Source organism: Globicephala melas, chromosome 3, assembly GCF_963455315.2.
Source record: "Globicephala melas chromosome 3, mGloMel1.2, whole genome shotgun sequence".
NCBI lineage: Eukaryota > Metazoa > Chordata > Mammalia > Artiodactyla > Delphinidae > Globicephala > Globicephala melas.
Window position 1 is genome coordinate 157,671,792 of NC_083316.1, and position 22,580 is coordinate 157,694,371.

Below are 22,580 nucleotides of genomic sequence, written 5' to 3' on the forward strand. Positions count from 1 at the left end.
TTACCTCTAGAGAGGAATTCTTTCAAAAATAATTTCATGGCAGCAAATAAGGGAAATTTATGATACACTTGTGAGTTCTCTATCTTCACTCCTATTTAGAGAAATGCTCCCAAATCTTTGTAGGCATCTAAGAAGCTAAAAATCCCCAGGCATTTCCCATGGGACAAGTTGAAGATCTGTCCTGAGTGGGTATCTGTGGGCAGGTTACTGAGCAAAGACTTGATACATGCATCCACAGTGCCTACGCCCTGCAGGCACTCTATACTCAATATGTTGACCTGTTACTCATAAAGTTAGATTCCCAAAAGAAAGTGTTATATACTTTATGTTCTTTATTTAAAGAATCCAGTTTAAATGGATTGGCCAAAATTAGAGTATCTACAGGAACAGAGACAAATGGTCTTCCACATAAACTTAAAGGAATTCAGTTAGGAGAATGATTACTAAGGATATAAGTAACTTTTTTTTTTTTTTGCGGTACGTGGGCCTCTCACTGTTGTGGCCTCTCCTGTTGTGGAGCGCAGGCTCAGCGGCCATGGCTCACGGGCCTAGCTGCTCCACAGCATGTGGGATCTTCCCGAACCGGGGCACAAACCTGTGTCCCCTGTATCGGCAGGCGGACTCTCAACCACTGCGCCACCAGGGAAGCCCAACTTTTAAAAAAAAATGTTGGGAATTCCTGGCGGTCCAGTGGTTAGGGCTTGGCGCTTTCACTGCTGAGGGCCCGGGTTCGATCCCTGGTTGGGGAACTAAAATCCCACAAGCCATGTGGCACAGCCAAAAAAAGTTACAAAGATGCCAACACTGTAGTGGGAGTTCTAGCCAGAGCGATCAGGCAATAAAAAGATATAAAGGCATTCATATAGGAAAGGAAGAAGTAAAACAATCTCTATTCACAGATGACATGATCTTATACATGAGAACTACAAAAGAATGGACCGAAAAAACCTTTCAGGGCTATTAAGCAAATTCAGCAAAGTTGCGGAATACAAGATCACACAAAAATCAGTTGTATTTCTATACACTAACAATGAACAATCCAAAAATGAAATTAGAAAACAATTCCAGGGAGTTCCCTGGTGGTTCCGTGGTTAGGACTTGGTGCTTTCACTGCTGTGGCCCTGGGTAAAATATACAGAAAGAAAATTCCATTTACAATTGCATCAAAAGAATACTTACGAATACATTTGACAAAGTAAGTGCAGAAGTTATACCCTGAAAACTACAACACTGCTTAAACAAGTTAAAGAATAATTAAATAGTGGAGGGAGTTTCCTGTTTGTGGGGCAATGGCTAAGATTCCACGCTCCCAATGCAGGGGGCCCAGGTTCAATCCCTGGTCGAGGAACTAGATCCCACATGCATGCTGCAACTAAGAGTTTGCATGCCACAACTAAGGAGCCCACCTGCCACAACTAAGACCTGGTGCAATCGAATTAATTAAAAAAAAAGAAATAGTGGAAAGACATCCATGCTCATGAATTGGAAACCTTAATATTTTTAAAACGGCAGTACTCTCCAAATTGATCTATAGATTCAACATAATTCCTACCAGAATATCAGCTGACTTCTTTGTAGAAAATAATATAACCCTAAAATTAATATGGAAATTCAAGGGACCCAGAATAACCAAAACAGTCTTGAAAAAGAGGAAGAAAATTGGAACATTCACACTTCCCGATTCCAAATCTTACTATAAATCTACTGTGTGGTATTGGCATAAGGATAGATATATAGAGCAAAAGAATAGAATTGGGAGTACAGAAATAAACCCATGTAGCTATGGGCAACTGACTTTTGACAAAGGTGCCAAGACCATTCAATGGGGAAAGACTTGTCTCTTTGACAAATGGTGCTGAGACAACTGGATAATCACATGGAATAGAATGACGTTCAACCCTTACTTCACACCATATACAAAATTTAACTCAAAATAGACCATAGACCTAAATATAAGGGCTAAAACCATAAAACTCTTAGAAGAAAACGTAGGGGTAAATCTTCACAGCTTTGGATTTGGCAATGATTTCTTACATACGGCATCCAAAGTACAAGCAACAGAGAAAAAAGATAAATTAGGACTGAAGCAAAAACAAAAAAATTTATTTTGCATCAAAGGGCACTATGAAGAGAGTGAAAAGACAGCCCACAGAATGGAAAACAATATTTGCAAATCATCTCTCTGATAAGTGTTTAGTATCCAGAACATATAAAGAAATCCTACAACTTAACGAGAAGACAGGGACTTCCCGGGCGGCGCAGTGGTTAAGAATCCGCCTGCCAATGCAGGGGACACGGGTTTGAGCCCTGGTCCGGGAAGATCCCACATGCTGCAGAGCAACTAAGCCCACATGCCACAACTACTGAGCCTGCACTCTAGAGCCAGTGAGCCACAACTACTGAGCCCACAAGCTACAACTACTGAAGCCCGCACGCCTAGAGCCCATGCTCTGCAACAAGAGAAGCCACCACAATGAGAAGCACGCGCATTGCAACTAAGAGTAACCCCCGCTTGCCACAACTAGAGAAAGCCCACGTGCAGCAATGAGGACCCAACCCAGCCAAAATTATTAATTAATTAATTTTAAAAAACAAAAAACCGCAATGAGGGAAGTCCCTGGCAGGCCAGTGGTTAGGACTCCACACTTTCAGGGCCATGGGCCCAGGCTCAATCCCTGGATGGGGGAACTAAGAGCCCACAAGCCGCGTGATGTTGCCAAAAGAAAAACAAAACAAAACAAAACGAAGGAAAAAAACCCCACAATGAGATAAGAGGTACTACTTCACACCTACTAAGATGGCTAGAATCAAACAAGAAGAAGAAGAAGAAAAGGAAAATAAACGTCGGTAAGGATGTGGAGAAATTGGAACCCTTGCAAATTGCTGATGGGAATGTAAAATGGTGCAGCTGTTGTGGAAGCATTTGGTGGTTCCTCAAAATTTTAAACATAGGAATTACCATATGACCCAATAATCTTACTCCTAGGTAAATACCCAAAAGAATTGAAAATAGGTACTCAGATACTTGTTCACGAATGTTCCTAGAAGCACTATTCATAATAGTCAGAAGGTAGAAACAACTCAAATGTCTATTATTGGATAACTGGATAAATAAATGTAGTAGTATATATATACAATGGAATATTCAGCCATATAAAGGAATGAAGTATTGATATAGGCTACAACATGGAGGAACCTCAAAAACATTATGCTTAGTGAAGAAGCCAGACTGAAAATGTCATGTGTAGGTTTCCTTTATATGAAACAACCAGAATTGATAAATCCAGAGACAGAAGGCAGATCAGTGGTTGTCAGGAGACTGGGGAGGAGGAGTGGAAAGTGACTATTGATGGGTAAGGAGTTTCCTTTAAGGGTGAGGGAAATGTCTTGGAACCAGTTATAGGTGATGGTTGCACAACTTTGTGAGTGTACCAAATGCCATGGCATTGTCTGCTTTAAAATGGTTAATGGCCCATTTTGTTACTTGAATTTTACCTCTTAGGAAAAAAACCCCCAAAACCATTGAGCTTAGAAACCACTTTTTCAGTAGTGCCAAGTATTTATTATCTCACTTAATTCTGATAACCAACTCTGTGAGAATGGATAGATTGCCCCCTACCCCACCATATTCATATTGTCCCCCAAACTGAATTCCTATTTCATATATATATATATATATATAAAGTATATGCTCAACCACATAGTGTTTTTGAGAGGAGGTACATACCAACTAAACCTCATAGGCCTCACAGTGTCCTTATACAAGATAAAGGAAGTGGCCCAATGCTAAAAGGCTCTTCTACTCTGTTAGTGCTAAAATTCTACTTCAACTCTACTGTGCCTGTCTAATCACCACCAGCTGCACTTCTGGTGAGCAAGGATCACTTTCAGCAGAAGTGATTTCTTTATGGTCCAAAGTCCAAGTGAAGAGGATTTACTAATACTGATTACGTACTCTTGAATGAGCACTTTGCTCATTACATTGTACTGTTTCCCCTTTAGCAACTGTAGTATTTCATAAAAACCCAAAGAAATCACATAGGCCCACCATGTTACCAAAAGTTGAAACTAGGTTGCCATTCCTAAGATTTTTTTGCTTGCCAGTAGCAGAGATTGCCCAATTCTCTAAACCTGTTTTTAAATAATAAAGGTGCTCTATGGAAAGTTCACGGCCATTGGTGTCTTATGGACCTGTGTATTGACCTCGGTAGCCCCACATCTTTAATGTGGGGCCCTAAAAGTTACTTAACGTCCCTCTCAGGTTTCTCCCCTACATATGGGAAATAACCGATATTAGTTTGCAATGAGGAAGATTGCAACTTATTCCTGTCACCTCAGGAATATTAGGGCACCCCTTTGTGCAGCCTGAGTAATGACTCCCCATCTTGGGGAATGAGGAAGGGCCTGGTTTAACCTAAGTTTAGGAATAAAATGATCCATGTCATTTCACACGGGGTGGGGATGCGAGGGTGGTAGTGAAAGAACTTAATTGAAATTCAGATTCCATGGCAAGACTTGTATTAATTTTACAAGAAAAGCAAGGGAATTCCCTGGTGGTCCAGTGGTTAAGACTCTGCACTTCCACTCCTGAGGGCGCAGGTTCAATCCCTGGTTGGGGAACAGAGATCCCGCGTGGTGTGGCCAAAAAGAAAAAAAAAAAAAGCAGTTTCATAGTTTTGTTATCCTTTTTCAGGCTACTGATGGTCAGTGCCACCTTCTGGCCTCAAGAGAACAAGCTTCAAAGGGCACGCATAACCTGTGACTAAGCCACATCTGTGCAGTAAAAGGAACAATGTTTAGAAAAGATTCATAGGCACCGGTTTCTTCTTACTAAGCAGTTTATTTGTTTTTAGTTCTAACATTGACTTTTTCATAAATATTCATCTCACATCTCCAATAAGGCTCCTTGAGAGCAGTGCCCATATCTAATTTTTATCATGAATTAGCACCTGGTACACAACAGATGCTCATCAAGTATTCTGCTACCTCTTTCCTAACAATTTCCCACTGGCCAATGCTTCCCCAAATGTGACAGTTCAAAGGTTTATAGGAAAACAGACCCAGCGGTATCATTTCAAAAGGGAGGTATCTTTCAATTCTTTTGATTATATGAAAGTATCACTGTTGCTTACTACCCTTTAACACATGCTGGCTTTTCTTTCTTACAGATTCAGAAACTTCCAAAGCAACAGCATTTATCTAAAATAAAATATTTATTCATTTTCCACGGATAGTATCTATGTATGGCAATTTATACTGGTTTTCCATTCATGAGACATCAAATTTTCTTTTTAAATATATTTAAGTAGAAGTAACTCAACTTAAAGAAAAACAAAACCGAAAAAACCCTGAAGTAATGCAGAGGTGGAACACAAATGAGGTAAAACATTCTAAAGGTGATTCACCAAGGACTAAAGATTGGGAAACAATGCCCTGGGCAAAGTGTTCCCATTCTTGAGGGGTAAGTAAGTATGCTTCTAATGGTGCAGGTGTGTCAGATTCATCAGGCCTTTGAGAGTTCAGTGATGTGACAGGATCAACATCGCATGTTAACAAGATTCTGCTACATCTTGTGAAGGAGAACCACATACCATACAGTGTACCACAAAAGCAGAGATCAAAAACTGAAGCCAAAGCAAATTCATGAAACTTAAAAAAAAAAATCCTTTATAAAGCAAGATATATCCTAGTACTGAACTGCTCCCAGACCAAAAAATAATACAGGGCGGGGGGCGGGGGCAGGGGTGTTGGTGGTTGTGGTGGTGCATTCAGCCACTGGCTGTATTTAACAAGCAAAGTGTCACCAAAATCTACTTATCCAACTTTTATTATTCCAACTACAGTGTAAAGAGAGATGTCACAGCCACTTGTGGGAATGTACAGCTTCTGCAGCCTTCAAACCAAGGCAGAAAGCCACGCAACTCTTAAGACAAGCCTGTGAGGTACACTTTTCTGAAGGAAACGGCTGGGTCTCTTCACCAAAATAGTATTCCAGCATCATATACCCTAGTACTGCTTATAAACCAAAGAAGAAAGAACAATGCATTATATAACACATCCCCTGAAACAGGGAAAGGAGGATCATTCTGTGGGAATAGTATCTTTGGACTCTGCATCAGTTTGTTCCACTTCGGCTTCTGCAGCAGCTTGGACAGGAGCAGTGACTATCAAGGTGCCTTCCGACTCTGCTGCCAGGGTTTCCACTTCACCTCCAGCCTCAGCAGCTTCACCTCCAGCCTCAGCAGCTTCACCTCCAGCCTCTGCTTCAGTGTTGCCCTTCTCAGGTGCCATTCCACAGGGTGCCTCCACTTCCAGCTGCTCTCCAGGGTGGGGACCACTAGTGGTCTCAGCTGTGTCCATAGGGCCTTCCTCTTGCGCCAGCATTTCACTACTTTTCGGGGTAGGTGCTCCTTCCCCATCTACTGCCCTCACTGCTGCCGTAATCACCTCAGCTAAGACCTCGGCAGCTACCTCCTCCGGCGTCTCTTCCTTATCCTCACCTCCTAAATTGTCATCTCCTTCTATTTCTGGATCAACGGCTTCACTGGTGAAAGGATCTTCACCCTGGCCAAGAAGAGGAAACACAGGTTAGTGCAGTCTAAAGAACTGTCCAAATGAGAGACTGAGGCTCAGGTTGCTGGGAGTTTATCTTTTTATAATGGGCAGAGTCAAGAGAAACCTTTTAAATCACACCAGGTGAGTCAATCCTACAGCTGCTCAGAGCCCACAGACTCAGAAAAGACATCTCAGAAAAGCTTCACCAGTACTATTTTGCACTTATTATTCAAGCATGTAATGGTGAGGAAACGTTTAAAAGACCTAGGCTTTCTTAACCCAATTAAAGAAAAAAAAAAAAAGCCTCATTTTAACAGGAAGTTAAGGCTCTTTCTTAAGTTTCGATTAAGCACTCAGCCCAGGCATGAAGGTTATCCCCGTTTTACAGAGAAGGATATGAGACTTAAAGATCGTTAACTTGCCAGGTCACACAGCCATTAAACATCAGTCAGGATTCAATCCAAGTGTACCTCTCTCAGAAGCTGAATTTCTCATGAGCATATGCTAAAACTATGTCTAGTTTAGAAAAAGTAAACTAAACATTATCACTAGCAGATTAGAAAATGTGTTTTAAAATACGCTGTTTAGAGAGTTCCCCCGATGGCCTAGTGGTTAGGATTCTGGGCTTTCACTGCCATGGCCCAGGGTTCAATCCCTGGTTGGGGAACTGAGATCCCGCAAGCCGCAAGGTGGGACCCAAAACAAAAACAAAGACACTTATTTAGAAGCTTGAGTCTACAGCTGACTCCAGGAACTTTAAGTCTGTTTAAGCCACAAAGTGAACACTGATCAGTTACGGTTCTTAAACCGGTTATTTAGATTCTATCCCTTTATGGTTGAAATGAACTGTCAAACACTGAAGCAGTTAATAACTGAGAGGAGGGCAAACACATCCTAGTCAGGTTATGCTGAATCTTAACTCCCAGCCCTGAACGCTGAAGTCATGGGGCTGAGCACTTAGCAAAATATGTTTCCCAGGGAGGAACCAGAGACTCTTCCAAGCAGCCTCCTCGCTAGGGTGCCCTCTTTGGGATTTTTTTCTTACTCTGCTCCTGCTACTCCGTAGTATGGCACCACTGGCTCTTCCCTCCCCCTCGTTCCCCATCTCATTGTTGGTTGTCTCTGCCCGCAAACCTTGTTTTTAGCTTCTACCTGGACCATTATCATTTACTTTGGTTTGCTGCTTTGTTTTGAAGCATCTCACCAGCGTTTTGCTTGGTATTTTATGGATAGTCAGGGTTTCTCATGGTGAGAGTCAGCACCATCACACAGATTAATCAAGTAGGACCAAACTCCAGAATTCCCAGGCAAGCAGTGAGTCTCAGGAAATGCGCAGTTGTGGAATCCCAAGCCCGATACATTCCAACATCTCTCAGTTCTTCAAAAGACTCAGAAATGCCAAACACTGCACTCTGGATATAATTCCAAACCCACAGAGTTAGTTCATCCTCCATCTCAAAAGCTCTTCCCATCTACTGGACTCCTGAGCACAAACCTTGAGGTATTTTTCCAGCATCTTCACAATATGTCTGTTGTTCAAAACACTCTTAGCCACATGGAGACTTGTTTTCTTGAACTGTTCAGCAGCCAACTACAAAGGGAATCAAACATGGGCTTTTAAAAATGGCGTGCATAGAGAAGCATGAGAACAAATCAGCCTGGTTACACTCAGCTGCTCTGAGATTAGTCCTATGCAGAGAGACAACTAACATCTTTCTTCACTATGGTAAGTCCCCAAATGCTAGGCTCCAATAATGAAAGAAAGAAGGCACTGGAGAGGCACCGGAACTGAGATTGTGAAATAGTGTTAGAAAAGTCTGATAATCTCGAAAGACAAAAGCACAGGCACACGACTGATGTATACTATGTGCACAAGCAAGGATGAAATAAGAACATTTACAGATCAGAAGCTATGTGGACTCAGTAGGGGAAAAGGGCAAGCTTTTTCTTCAGTTTTTTGAGTTTTATTGACTTTACAAGTAAATTCTAGAGCAAAAGTCTGAATGCTGCAACCATTTGACTGTTCTAGAGCTTGACACATTCATATGATAATCCCATATTTGTACAGGGGTTTTTGGCTGATCTTTAATAATACCAGGAGACGGGTGGGCAGGTAGCTCCAATTTGGTAGTCAGGGTAAACCAACGATAGACAGAGATGCTCAACCAGGGCTTGGCGAGCTACAGCCCGCAGACCAAACGTGGGCACACCCATTCCTTTACTTATGGCCTTTGGCTGCTTTTGCCCATCAGCAGCGGACTTGAGGCGTTAGGCAGGCTTTAGGCAGAGACCTGATGGCCTTCAAAGCTGAAAATATTTACAATTTGACCCTTTAAAAAAAAAAAAATTGCCAACGCCTTGAGCTAAACATTTAGCCTCAGGCCCCATCAGCTAGTAAGGATCAAACCAGTCCTTAGTCCTGGGTCCCCTAGGCCATTCTGCTCTGAGTGGCCCTCAGCCTCAGCTTATAAGAAATCCAGTTTTTCAGCAACTGGGGAATTTACCCGTGTGGTTTACAAAGAACATTCTCAACCCAGGAGAACTGCAGCTACTGGATTTAGTCAATCTCAAGCAACACATTTTTCTCACGTTTTAATAGAAACTGGGGTGCATTTTATAACCACCTAATGAAATGATGGACTTGATGGTATATGGCAAAAGCCCCTAAAGATGTTAGCTTCCCCATAAGAGACAGAAAGTTCGGAACCCCTCCCACTAGCAGCCAGGACTGCCTGCCCCACCCAGCATCAGGGGGGCACTCACCCGGCGGTTGTGATTGTGGTCGACAGAGTGCAGGTGCCGCTGGAGGAGCTGGGGCTGCGCAGGGATCAGCATGTCACAAGCCAGGCAGTGAGCAGCCTCTATTTTCTTGAAGAAGTGCTCCTGGCCAATCCCTGTTGACAAAACCCAAGTCTTGTGGGATCTGGGACAGCATGCAAGTGATGCTTTCTTCCCACTTACTCCCCATCAAGGCCCACGTTTTCTCCCTGTAGCCCCTCTCTAAGTTAGGACAGTTAGGACAGAATCTAAGACGGGCATCACCTGCCCTCCAGAAGGAGTATGGAGACAGACAAATGGCCTCTACACCTGGCAACTTTATACTTAACTTTTCTCATTCTTCTGGTCCTTTCTCTTCAAAGGAGAAAAAAACATCAGAGTGCTTAATGTCACTCCAATAAGCTGCCAGTAGAGGTGTCATCTACATTAGGCCACACTTGAAGGCTTCTTTCCCCTGCTAAGCGCCCCTCCCACTTGTCTTCACGTCACATGCTCAACCACCCCGAGCTGGGCTCTGTGATTTGAAATAGCACACACCCCAGGATCACAACTCACCTTTGAAAGGATCTGGTTTTGGTTTTGTGGTTTCCTTCTCCATCAGTTCCTGACGCCGCTTCTCAATTTTCTTATTCCTGTTTACAATGTATTCCTAGAGAGGTTGTGAGATGGCACCAAAGGAAATGAGGAGAGGGTGACACATGTGGATATTTTCCAACTGCACCAGAGGCAGCCCCCCAAGGGTGACTGCCAAGCCCATGGGGGGCAGTGACAGCCTTATCTCAGCTGCTCCAAGGAAGGGAAGACAGCTATCAGAGCAGCTCCATGGGCAGAATTAGTGGGAACTACAATGACGGGAGCTCTCAGTTGTCCCTCTGACTTCGGGACTTGTACACTGCTATTCTGGAAAACGAAATCTTGACCAAGTTTAGGCCTCTTATTTCCCTTCCCTTCTCTGTGAGGGATCTGACACTTGCAGGATCTGGGAAATGCCGTGATGGGAGGCCAAGCGTGATTTACCTGGAGGAACTCCACCGTCTTGTCAGGCAATTTGGTACTTATAAACCGCAGTGTCTCTTTGTGAAATTTGCTTTGCAGATGCTTCTGGATTTCTTCATCTTCAAAGCTACGAAACTTGCACACGGAACAGGCAAACTGAATCCTGGAGAAGGAAGACAAAAAGAAAAGCGGTGATGCACAGATAACCAACTCATCTCTGCTTAGAACTGAAATGGAAATGGGAAAGCAATTTCTGAATTAAGTCTTCTGACTTGTCACAGGGTGTCAGAGTAGCAGTTACCCCAAGTTTCCCCACCTTAAGAATGAGAGTACAACCTTGCAAGTATTTCAGGAAAATGATTCACGTAGCACTTTACTACCTTACCACTCTTTTTGGTCCAAAGGCTCACAAGAGAACAGCCAAAGGTGGAGACTTTTCAGAACTGTGAGCTCCCTAAGTCTCCAGCCCACTGCTCTGGGGGCCTAGTACCTAACTTCATAGCTTCTCAGATGTCTCCTTCTGCAGCCACTCAGAAGATACAAGGCAACCCCAATTTAATACAACAGAGGAACTCCCGAAGACCTCACACAATTCAAAACTCACATATCCTAAGATCAATTCTCCAATGGGACTCAACGTAAAGACATCACAATCAAGTTCTATGAAGGAAAACTGAGGCTTCTTGTGCGCTTTCAAAATCTCACCAAATGCATGCATGCTGTATGGCAAGGGGAGAGCACGCTACAGACCCCCAAACCCCCACAGTGGGGTGCTGCTTCCCTCAGTTCTGCTCCATTTGGGGTGTAATAGCACAGGCCCTGGGGCACTCAGGAGTCCTCCCCTGCCAACTTAGAGATCTGCTGGCCCCCAACGCCTGCCTTCTGATCTCTGGACAAGTGCCACAAGACACTCTTGCCTTTGCAGATACCCCCGAAAGAGGAGTGAAGGGGGAAATCTCCCAGGCCCTATGTGCAGGACTCTCGGTAAGCTACCAAGGAAATACAGGGTTCCTACTTCCCTGCTGCAACTTTACCTACCCCATGACAATTTCTCCAAGTTTCTTTGAGGATCTTCAGTCACTAGGTATGTTAAAGATTCCTTTAAAAAAGTCATCTCAGTTCCCATGTGGCATGAAAACAGATCTAATATACCTGTCATTTTATTCATCTGTTTAAAAACAAGGATTTCAATGAATTCTGTGTAACACTTGGAACTCCTACTTTTCAGTTCCTGGCTTTCCAGCCTCTACTGTTAGCTCTTTCGCTAAGCATTTCTTTGCACGGGGAAACCACTACCCCCATTTAAGCCTCAAGGGCAAGGGTTCCCTTCCAAGTCATCAAGAGAACCTGTGCATAGAGACATAACCACCTGTGGTCATGGGCCTCATCAACCACGCACTCACGTGGCCACCTGTGGTTTACGGGGAGAGGCGCATGGTGTGGTCACAGCACACAGCCCTTTGGGGTTTGCACTTTTGCATTTTTTTCTATTTAGAGACAAAACCTTGAAGGTAGCAACTATACATATATAATCGTCACATCAAACTCCACAGGTGGTTTGGATTTATGTGGACGAGGGACCCAAAGCACCTTCTTGGCAGCTATGCTGAATGAACTTCACCTGTCTGGGATGACAGACACAAGCCAGGGGGCAAGGGAACTCCTCACAGCCCTGCAGAAGGGCAATCAAGAGAGCCGCCAGCTGGGAATGTGAGGCCACACAGACCCACCAGCAAGAATAAGATTCAGTGTGTTTCCCAAGTTTTGTCTCCCATCGACCTGACTTGGATTTTCTGACATACACCTGGAGTCAGAAGATCAAACCAGGCCCCCCCCTGCATGTGGAGTGATGACAGATGAGCTCAGGGGAGTCTTGACAGTGCTCACCTCCCACCTCGCCTGCCTCCTCACCTGTCAGCTGCTCGGTCTCTCATCCTGTCTCTCCTCCTTTGCTTCTCCCTCCTCTTCTTCACTTCATCATCCTCATCGTCCTTCTCTCCTGCAACAGAAAAGTTCCTTCGAGACACTCTGAGGAGCCTGCAGATGAGCTGAGCACCAGGGCCTTGAATGGGGGCCACAGTTCGGCCACCACACCCCATGCCCTGCCACGGCCTCCACACATGGCGGGGGCAGGACACCCTGAGGTACCAAAGGGCTGTCAAAGGCTCCCAACAGGGATGGCCTTTGATGAGAACCCTCAGTAGTTCCCAAGGGAGTCACCTCACTCCCCCCATGGTCTGATAAGGCTGGCATGGGCCAGGGACATGGCCCGCCCATCCCACTCACACCATGGCCCACCTGCTCTCTGTGTCCTTCCCTATCTTGCTTTTCTAATCCAGCACCCTACAATTGGGTCTTCTCCCAATGTTACTTAAGGAGAGAGAGAAGCAATTCTTCCCAGATAAAGAGGCAGCAGCTGGAAGGCCTCAGAAAATAAAGCAAGCCACTCTGCTGCCCTCTGTCCCACCTCTAGGTGGACCATGACAACTGTCCCATTGGCCTCCTCTGAACTAGGGCCTTAGCAGGTCTGACAATCCCTGGTGGCCCAAACTCTATCTTCCACTCACAAAAACCGTCAATCTAGGGCTTTCCCAAGAATATGTGGGAAGCAATCCCAGAAATAAAAATGGGAAGAGACCAACTGGTCCTCCATCCATCCCATGGGGCCAGTGTGGGAGCTCCTCTGAGAGCTGTGCAGCCCAGAGTCCCAGCATGAGGCGAGGCCAGGCCAGGTCACCGCGGCTCAGGGCCAGGGCCAGACACTGAAAAAAGGTTGGATAAGCATCTGAACTGTAACCCCTACCCCTGATGCCAGTCACGAGACTGTCCCACGAAGATGGCGACCGGCGTGCGCTGCTCAGAAGCCTCTCAAAAGGGCGTGTGGGATATTTGGCAAGAGGTCACTGCCTGAAACTATTACTGCTGTTTAATAGCAAAGTCATCCCGGGTAGGTAGCAGGACCTGCGCGCAATAAACACGTCACCTTTGCTTTAGCATTTACCCCGCTGCATGAGCTGCAAAATGCTCTCTGTGGTCCCATGCTATAAACGTTAACTGCCTCAATAAACAGGGCAGGAGGACCTCAGAGGGTTGGCTAAACCTGAACATATGAGAGAAGGAGCATCTAAGCCAGGGGCCTTCACAATTTACAGGAGCAGAGTCACACAGGAGGCAGCCTGTGATTCTTAGGGGAAACCAGCTATGGACAGACCCATGGGAACAGGAAAAGAAACAAGTGGCTGCTTCTCCACATCCCCCTGAAGGGCTTAACACTGCTCTGTTCTTGCTGCTTATTTTGGTCTCTTAGGTTTCCCTCGCTCGAACTGGTGAGATCTGCTGAGCAGTGACTGCCTCTGGAGGATCTGGGCCTGAGTGTCCCGACTGTCCCCCCCCTTCCCGAGCTCCCCACCCAGGCAGGTGTCTGAACTCTGCCCCATGCCGTGCCAGTGTCCCCACCACAGAGGCTGAGAGCATGGCCCTGGCCTGGCAAGCAAGGGAACTGTGGACAGAATGAAGCCCAGGAGAGAACAGTACAGGGACCTGCACTGGCCAAGGGGGGAGCAGAGAAGACAAGCTGGAGGGCGCCTTTTCTTTTCTCTCTTGCATTTCTGAGACTCTCCCTTCCCTACCACTGCGAGCTATTGCAGACACCCAGAGATGAGTTTCCCCCTGCCTCTGCAGCCTGCACTGAGCGAGGCAAACAGACCTGTCTCCAGCAAGTGTTGCTCCAAACTCCAAGGCAAAGCCTCGGGGTGACTGGCATGGCTAAGGCCCACCTTGCAGGCAGGGCCCCTCTTCTTCCCTGAGCCACAAGCCCCTCCACCCAGGCCCTGGGCTCGCTCAGAAACCCAGCCCGCCTGGGCATTACGCAGTGAGTGCAAGGTAGCTGGGCAGACACAGGAAAGCTCAAAGGGATGCTGGGTGATGCCTACCTCTCTGCCTCCCGGATTCGAAGAATTCGTCCTCCTAAAAAGGCACAAAGTCAGACCGTGAGGTGGAATTTCTAGAACTCTCCACGACCAGCCCAGCACCCTGCCACCACCTGGTGGTCGCTGTGCCACCAGGAACACCCCCAAAATGTGTCAGGACAAGTTCCACGGCCATGGGATGGAGCCTGAGTGTCCTCTCACTAGTCCTGGTTGCCTTCTGAGATTCTGTGATGATGACTAACTTGCTTTTTTATTAAAGACACAGTCCAGCTTTTAGTTCTTCCTAAAGCTAGAGAACTACCTCTGGCAAGTGAACGGTTCTGCACATGGGAAGACCAAGAGCCCATCCATCAACTGTGTTAAGCAACCTCGATTTGTAGGAAGCTAGTTCCTGCACTCTTTAATGAAAATGGGCTTTATGAAGTTTCCCAGCTACTTGTTTACGTTATAACAAGCCAGGTATAGATAAAAACAACTCATCTAACTGAAAACTGAAACTGAGGCCTCCTTAGACATTAAGCTAAAGATTAAATTAGCAATCAGCAGATATGCAGAGATTTTCAGACTCAAGATCTAAGCAACCTAGACATGGAGCAAGCAAGACCCTCAGAAAAGTTGAAAATTCACTGTATCCTGCCCCTTCCTCCCCTTCCCCAAACTCGTCTGACCATCAGAAGCACCTGGATGAAGCCTTCATACACCCAGATTTCCAGGCCCTACCCCAGACCTGGATCAGAATTTGCAGGAGGTGGCGAAGGCTTGCTCCCCAGGTGCTTGTGCATGGTCCTGGCTAAGAGCCAGCCTTCAACACCCATCTCCCATGACTGGTTTTGAGAGCTGAATGACAAGGATGCAGCTCAGCACCAGCACAGAGCTGGCAGCAAATGAGTCTTCGGCGCTTGTTTGAAAGCCTCAGCCTACACAGCCACTGCAGTTACCACGTGTATAGCTAGGCACATCACTGCGAGGACACAGGTATGGCTGGGGAGAGGGCTGGGAAGGTCTTCAAGAAAAGAAGGATTGTTGCAAGTGGAAAACTCTTAGAAACCTAGCTGCAAATCTGATTATTAAATCTACTCATGAGGGCTTCCCTGGTGGCGCAGTGGTTGAGAGTCCGCCTGCCGATGCAGGGGACACGGGTTCGTGCCCCGGTCCGGGAAGATCCCACATGCCGCGGAGCGGCTGGGCCTGTGAGCCATGGCCGCTGAGCCTGCACGTCCGGAGCCTGTGCTCCGCAACGGGAGAGGCCACACAGTGAGAGGCCCGCGCCGCAAAAAAAAAAAAAAAAAAAAAAACTACTCATGAGGTAGAGTTGAATCTAACACAGCAACTGTTTCTGCCTCTTTGTAAGGAAGACACTAAAGTAAGGAAAAAATCCCACACTAGAGACACTGGAGGTTGATGAGTAAAGGCGAACTTACACCCCTGAATTCTTCATCTCCTGACCGGAAGTCACCAGCTCCATCATCTACCAAACACAAAGGAATAGGTAAAGTCAGCACCTCGGCAGCTGGCCCACTCCCCGTTTTCACCTCCCAAACTCACTGTCCAGAGTGACTGCGCTTGTCCTGACTACAGTGGGGATTTTGAGAGTGCAGGTGACACACACAGCCCTTGAGTTCCTGTGTGTCCCCTGTCCAGACAAGCAGGCAGAACACCAAGCATGCAACTGATTCATACACAGCTGGGCCTACTGGCCCCAGGGCATACCGTTTTCAGAAAAATCTCCTTCACTGTCAGCCCGGGCTTGTTTGGTGTCTGGCTCATCGTAAATCTGCAACTGCTTCCGTTTCCTGCCCAAGCTATCTGGGCCGCAGCGATCAAACTCTCTCCGCCTAGGCTACAGACAAAAGCATATTCCAATGCATTGCTTACTCAGACGGTTAACATACCCCAGAGAAATGAAGAACAAAGAGGTTGTAAGATCAGAGAACAAGGACAGAAAAGGTCTTTTCAGAAAGCAAAGAAATACAACATGGTTGGACGCCCCCACCCCAACCAAAACACAAAAATTTTATGCTGAGTGAAAGAACCCAGACACAAAAGGCCAAGTATTATATGACTGCATTCATATGAAACGTCCAGAAAAAACAAATCTACAGAGACAGAAAAGTACATTAGTGGCTGCCAGGGGCTGGGGGAGAGAACGGGGAATGACTGCTAATAACAGAGGTTTCTTTCTGGGATGACGGAAACGCTCTAAAATTATGTGGTGGTGAAGGATGCACAATTCTGTACGTTTTTACTAAAAGTTGAAGTGCATTTTAAAATATGAGTGAATCTTACAGACAAAGCTATTTAAAAGGAAAAGCAAATAAGGCAGATGAGAACTTGGCAAGGGCATACCCGATCTCTCATCCGGGTCTGTGACCGGCCACATCCGTAGGGCATAGAGCTGTCATAACCACCTGCCCCCTGCATGCCCATCACGCCAAAGTCAGGGGCCATGGACTGGGAGAAGAGGGAAGGTGGAGGCCTGCTGGCGGAGGGGCCTCCCAGGCCCCGCCCACCCACATAGTTCATTTCCGTCCATGGAGCAGAAAGAGGCTCAGAAGAGGCTGCAGGTGGCATGAAGGGGTCGCTGCGCATAAAGGTGCCGGGGTTGCTGCGGTCCTGGAAGCGGCCCTGGCCTCGGCCCCGCATGAAGTCATCGAGGGAGCCCCGCTCACGGGCTGGGTCCCGGCAGTCACTGTACTGACCACCAAAGCCACCATTGCGGTCGGGCCCCAGGTCAAAGTCATAGTCGTAGCTGTAGCTGGGGCGGTAAGGATTGTGCTCGGGCAGGCAAGGCCTGGAATCATAGGACTCGAACGACTGGAAGCGGAAGGAGCTGCAAAGAAAGCACAACCCATCACCACACTGTCCGGGCACCTCAACGCCTCCTGCAAAGCTGACTTCCCTATATTCAGAACAGCAAAGCCAAACCACCACGCATCCCTCCTAAATGCTCAGGAAATAAAACAGACCAAAATCCCTTTCAAACACTGTTGAAAAGGGGCCTGAAGCCCTGGCCACAGGAATGGGGAGAGTCTGCTAGGCGCCTGAAACAGAAATAAGGAGTCTGGCATAGTTTAGCTAACAGTCATGCCCTAAGCCCCACCACTCAAGAAACCAGCAAGTCCTATTACATGCCTCGGCCCCAACAATGGCTCAATTTATCTATCCTACACTCAGGAGGGAGCTGGAGAAGAGCCCTCCCTGGAAGAGCAGGTGCCCACTCCCGTCTACACAAAGCTGGGCATGCGGGATCCCCCGGGAAGGGCTCAGGTCTATAATCACCTCTCCCGGTCCTGCATGCCCTCCCCACTGCCGCTGCTCCCGCCCCTGCCTCCTTCCTTGGACATCATGTCCAAACGCTGGTTGATCTTGGCAATGAGGGAGTCAGAATTGTCGGTGCACGGCTCTGGGCCATAAGAAGCCATATGCATGGCAGGGCCCCCAGGTGCCAGGCCATCACTGGCCTTGGTGGCCTCCCATGAGGCTGGGCCGTAGCTGTAGGTTGCTCCTGTGGTGACGCTGGTGTTCTGGGCACCATAATAATTGTAGTTTTCATAACCTGACAGAGGGAAGAAAAACTAAATCAGATCTCAGCAGCCACAAGGCCAGCCCATGGTGGACAAGTCTGGGGAGGAGCACCCACTGCCCACGGAGAAGGAAAAGGGTCATGGGTCCAGGTGCTTCTGGCATTACCCCAACACTGCCAAGAGGCAGCAGGAGGAGGGCAGGGGCACGGCCTCAACTCTGAGCAATGGGTTTTCTATACCAGATCCTAAGACTTGCTTCTCATTCAAAGCGAGAGCCCAGGAGCCAGCAGTTGGGACTACTGACGGACCCACCAAAGAGCTGCTGCTCCCAGAATACAACCACAACTCTCCCCACCCCCCATATCCAGCAAGTTCCCCTGGAGGCCTGCCCCCCAGCCCTCCTCAACACCTCAGGTCCAGTCTGTTGAGCCCTCACAACAGCTGTGAGCACGTCTAGGAGTGAAGTTGGGGATCCCTGCACCCCAGCCTATCTAGGTAGCTGATCGGAGGCCCACTCACCCACCCATGGACCCCCAGAAGGGCCTACCTTGCCAACTGGCCACACCAGTTCCATATGCACCTTAGAAGAAACAAAAACATACGAGTTTTGTTTGCAAAACAAAGGCATCTGAGACACATCCCCTCCCCCCACCACAGCCGGGCGCTGAAGAACAGTTATCGCCTCATCCACTATGCACAGGCCAGGGTTGAGGGTGGCTATGTCAGTGCTCCAGGAGGCACCCTTGGCTGCCCATTATGGCCAGGAAAGGCTGCAATCCACTAGCTGTAAAACTCGTTTCCTACAGAGCACTCAGCGGAGCACAGTCAGGGCTTCTCTCCTAAGCAAGCCTGATCTCCTCCATTAGGGCAACAGAAAGGACACAGCAGCCTTTTTCCAGGAAGCTTGGCCAGCGTGGGCCACCAGCCAAGAGGCCGCCCAGGCCAGGTCCCTAGGTAGAGAGCCCTTCTAAAGTGCCAGTTCTCACCAGGAGCCAGAACTAAGGCACTGCCAACAGCACGGAGAGTGCACTGGTGGAAAATCATGTCCCTAACTCAACTGAGCAACCTGTGTTATTCAGGTCGTCATGTGCCTGAATAACACAGACCTCCTCCTGGGAAACTCAGTGATGGGCAGAAAAGTCACCCTGCTCCTAGTGGTGCCAGAGCCAAGCTCCAGGCTCAGAAAACAAAGTAAACCCTCATCCCATCCCCTGGAACAGATGCTGGCAAAAAGAAGAAAACCTCGCCCACCAAAAAGCACATTCTGGTACTTCAGACACACTTAGCACCATGATATAGACTCACAAGCAGGGTCAGCAAACGGGCCAAATCTAGTCCATAGCCCAGTTTTTGTAGGGCCTGCAAGCTAAGAATGGGTTTTATGTTTTTAAATGGTCAGGAAAGAAAAAAAAACATAATCAAAAGAATACTTCATAACATACGAATTTTGACAAAAGACACATCATTTACACATTTGTCAAAACTCATAGAACTGTTTAACAGAGTTAACGTTAATATAAACTCTAGGCTATAGTTAATAACAATACATCAACATTGGTTTATAAATTGTAACATATAAGGGAACTGTACTGGGGTGAAGGTAGGGGGAGTGTATGGAATTCTATGCACTATCTGCTCAATCCTATAAACTAAAGCTACTAAAAAATAAAGTCTATTAATTATAAAAACCTTTCGTTATACCCTCGGTTATTTACTTAGAATTAAACAACAAAAGTTGTTAAAAGAAAGACTATTCCGCAACACATGAAAATCATACGATATGCAAATTCCAGTGTCTTTAAGTAAATATTATCGGCACACTGGCCTACCTACTTGTTTATAAACTGTCTATGGTGGCTTTTGCTCTACAGAGACCATGTAGCCTGCAAAGCGCCCCCAAATTTACTATCTGGCCCTTTACAAAAAAGGTTTCTTGGTCCCAGCTATGTCATGCTGGTGCTGGGGGGTGGGTAGCCCATGCCTCCCTGAAAAGCAGGTCCATCCCACTTACCCTGGGTGTTGGTAGGTCCAGCACTCCATGCCCCATAGCCTGTGAACAGATCTGTGAGTTAGGGTCATATGTGTCATACCAGAGAACAAGTGCTTCTGAGATGCTCTGAGGAACATAAAAGAATCTCCTTGAAGGAGTTCAGTGCCAGCCTTACAAGAAGGCAGCACAACCACAACAATGTTTCCTTAAATGTCATCCCACAGCTGGGTTTTGCATTATCACACTCCACCTGCCTGAGGTCAAAGCAGAAAAAAGAGGAGGTGGATGGGCTTCCGGGACAGTTCTGTCCATTGCCTGAGGAGGGACCTTGACCTAAGCCTCAACCCGCAGCTGAGGAAGACACAGAACCAGCCACCAGCTAGCTCATCATTAGGACACAGTCCCCCGCCCCCACCCCAAGCAGCCATAAGTATCCCACAACTGAGAACAAACTTCGAAAATCTGGAGACAACAGCTGTGCCTCTCTAGGCCTCACTTCTGTGTGACTCTGAACCGTCCAATGCTCTGCTGGGCCTTGAAGTCCCAGGGCTTCAGCCTGGCCCTAAGGCATCAGACTGCACTCCTCTCTGTGGTGGCTCCCTCTGCCCCTCCAGACATTCCCATGATAGCATCTGTCTAGCCCTGCTTCATCTGTGTCCCTGGAGCCTGGCACAGAGCTGGGCACGGGCAACCATTCATACCTGTCAAACGACTTCACCTTTACAAAGCCTCCTCTCTCTCAAATACATCCTTTCTCTCCTACCAGGACAACCCAAACCACTGAGTGCCTACTGTATGCAACACACGACGGGCACTCAGCACACATTAGATGTGACATTCAGAGAATGACATTCAGAGATGTTGTGGGAGCTAAGGCTCAGAGGTTAGGGGACTTGATCCAAAGTCACCCTGCTGAAGGTTACGACCTCCCCATGTCACACAGCTCTCCACATCTGTGCAGCAGAAAAGCAGTGATTCTAACAGCAACTGACCAACTGTGGGGCACTGGTCTAACTAAGGAGCATGCGGTATTCACATAACCTCACAATGACCCTTGAGATAGGTACTACTTACTCTGTCGTACACAGAGACTCCAGAGGATAAGTCACTTGCCCAAGAACATGGAGCTGAGGAGAACAAGGACCTGGACCCAGATCGAGGTGCCTCCTATGGCCAAACAGTAACTCTTAAGCCTCAACAAATCTTAGGAAATAACTCTAGATGGAAAAGCTACAGAAGGATTCAGGGAGGCCTCTGCATCTAAACCGAGTCTGAAAAGGTTTTAAGTAAGCAGGAAGATGGGCGTGTGTGTGTGTGTGTGTGTGTGTGTGTGACCTCTCCAAGCTAAGGGCATGTATAAAGCAGAATTACTACTAGCTGAAAACTCTGGTAGGGAGGCAGGTAAAGAAGAGTGAGATCCAGTCACACTGCAGAAAAGACAGGAGTACCAGGTAGAGCCACAAGCACACCATGCACCTCAGGACCTCTCCGCTTCTCTGCAATTCCTGCTGCTGGCCTCCTGCTAATGCTGCCACCTTTCAAAACATGCGCCTTCGCTGCGGCAGCCATGATCAGATCGCTTACTTCTCGAACCTCATACACCTGAATAGGGATCTGCGCCGGGTCAAGCCCAACCCTGCATATTCCAACTGTTCCCTGCGGGCAAACGCGGCTTCCAGCATAGAGCAAAGGCCTCCCAGGAGGCTCAGATTCCAAAGACTGAGAGCAGATCGCCCAAGAAGGTCCGTCCTGCCGCAGGCCCTAAAACCCAAGTGAGTAAGGGCACGTTCCCTCTCACACAGCCCCTCTGGCGTTTCCAGGCCACCACAAAGGACTGCCTTAAGGAAAGCCCCCAATCTGTCACGACCCCAAAGCTCATCGGGTTTCCAAGCTTTGACCAAGATACCCCGCATCTGACCCTTAAATGTGTCGTCCCCGATCTGCACGAGCTAAGTCCGCGGTAGGCGCCCAGTGAGGCTAACCACTGCAGAGGCCGCACTAGGCCCCGCTGCTCTGCACCGCGGGTCTGGCGGGGTCCAAACCTGCGCCGCCCATACGGCTTCCGGGACCGGCGCCCCAGATCACGTGTGCCGCGCGGAGACCCCAGCCAAGCCCCGCAGGTCCCCGGACAGGCCCGACGGCCCGGAAAGAGGCAGCGGTTCCACCTCGGCTCCCGGCCGAAGACCCCGCGCCCCACAAACTCGCGCCATAGCTCCGCCCCCCGGCGCCGCCATTTTGTGGCGTCTTCCAAAAGGGACAGCAAGCCTGCTAGCGGCGAGGATCCGCAGGGCCCGGCCAACCCCGCCAGGGTTAAGGAACTGAAACTGCCCCAACCGCCTGAGGCGCCCCCCGAAGCCCGCCGCAGCGTCGGCACGCCGAAATCTGCCAACTTCCTCAGGCCCTGTCGGCCAATCCGCACGCAGCGCCCCGGGAGCGACGGGGCCGAGATCCAATAAGCTGCGCGCGCGCGCCCCTGCCGCCTCGCCGCAGGGCCGGACTGCGGTAACCGCGCTCGGGTGTAGTCCCCGGCCCGCAGCCCTCTGCGTGGTGGTGGCCCTGCCGCCCGGGCACCACCTGCCGGTCCCACCCCGCACTGAGTTACCCACACTAACCTCCGTAGCCCTGCTCCATGTCTTCAGCTCGGCCCGCCAGCAGCTCCTTTTTCTAAGCCACCACAGGACGCATGCGCCCAACGCACTTCCCGCCGTCCTCTACTGGTAGACCAGACGCATGTGTCACCCCTTCCACGGGCTACCATTGGCTGGAGTTCACAGCGGGACCGCCCTTACCACCCCAGCTGGCCTTCCG

The 22,580-nt window shown here is 48.1% G+C and overlaps 1 protein-coding gene across 4 annotated transcripts; it reads right to left on the reverse strand.

Annotated features, from left to right (window-relative positions):
* Positions 1 to 4,830: 4,830 nt before the first annotated feature.
* On the reverse strand, positions 4,831 to 22,487 carry AKAP8 (A-kinase anchoring protein 8). 4 transcript variants are annotated; one of them, XM_030880308.3, is made up of 14 exons: positions 22,385 to 22,487; positions 19,794 to 19,832; positions 18,330 to 18,362; positions 17,538 to 17,814; positions 16,605 to 17,088; positions 15,969 to 16,098; positions 15,680 to 15,726; positions 14,262 to 14,295; positions 12,241 to 12,328; positions 10,351 to 10,492; positions 9,889 to 9,982; positions 9,319 to 9,449; positions 8,051 to 8,146; positions 4,831 to 6,564 (listed from the first exon to the last, which is right to left on the reverse strand). In XM_030880308.3, exons 1-14 carry the CDS (start codon positions 22,401 to 22,403, stop codon positions 6,082 to 6,084), a joined length of 2,097 nt encoding a protein of 698 aa, XP_030736168.2. In that variant the 5' UTR covers positions 22,404 to 22,487; the 3' UTR covers positions 4,831 to 6,081. The 4 variants fall into 4 exon arrangements, with proteins under 4 accessions (XP_030736168.2, XP_060152790.1, XP_060152792.1 ...); XM_060296807.2 differs by lacking the exon at positions 22,385 to 22,487 and adding an exon at positions 21,815 to 22,295; XM_060296809.2 differs by lacking the exon at positions 22,385 to 22,487 and adding an exon at positions 21,691 to 22,289.
* Positions 22,488 to 22,580: the final 93 nt, after the last annotated feature.

Coding starts and splice junctions, on each gene's coding strand:
- AKAP8 (XM_030880308.3), bottom strand. Junction 14,296..15,679: donor GAGATGAAGAATTCAGGGGT/GTAAGTTCGCCT, acceptor GTGCCTTTTTAG/GAGGACGAATTCTTCGAATC. Junction 9,450..9,888: donor AAAACCAGATCCTTTCAAAG/GTGAGTTGTGAT, acceptor TTTTGTCAACAG/GGATTGGCCAGGAGCACTTC.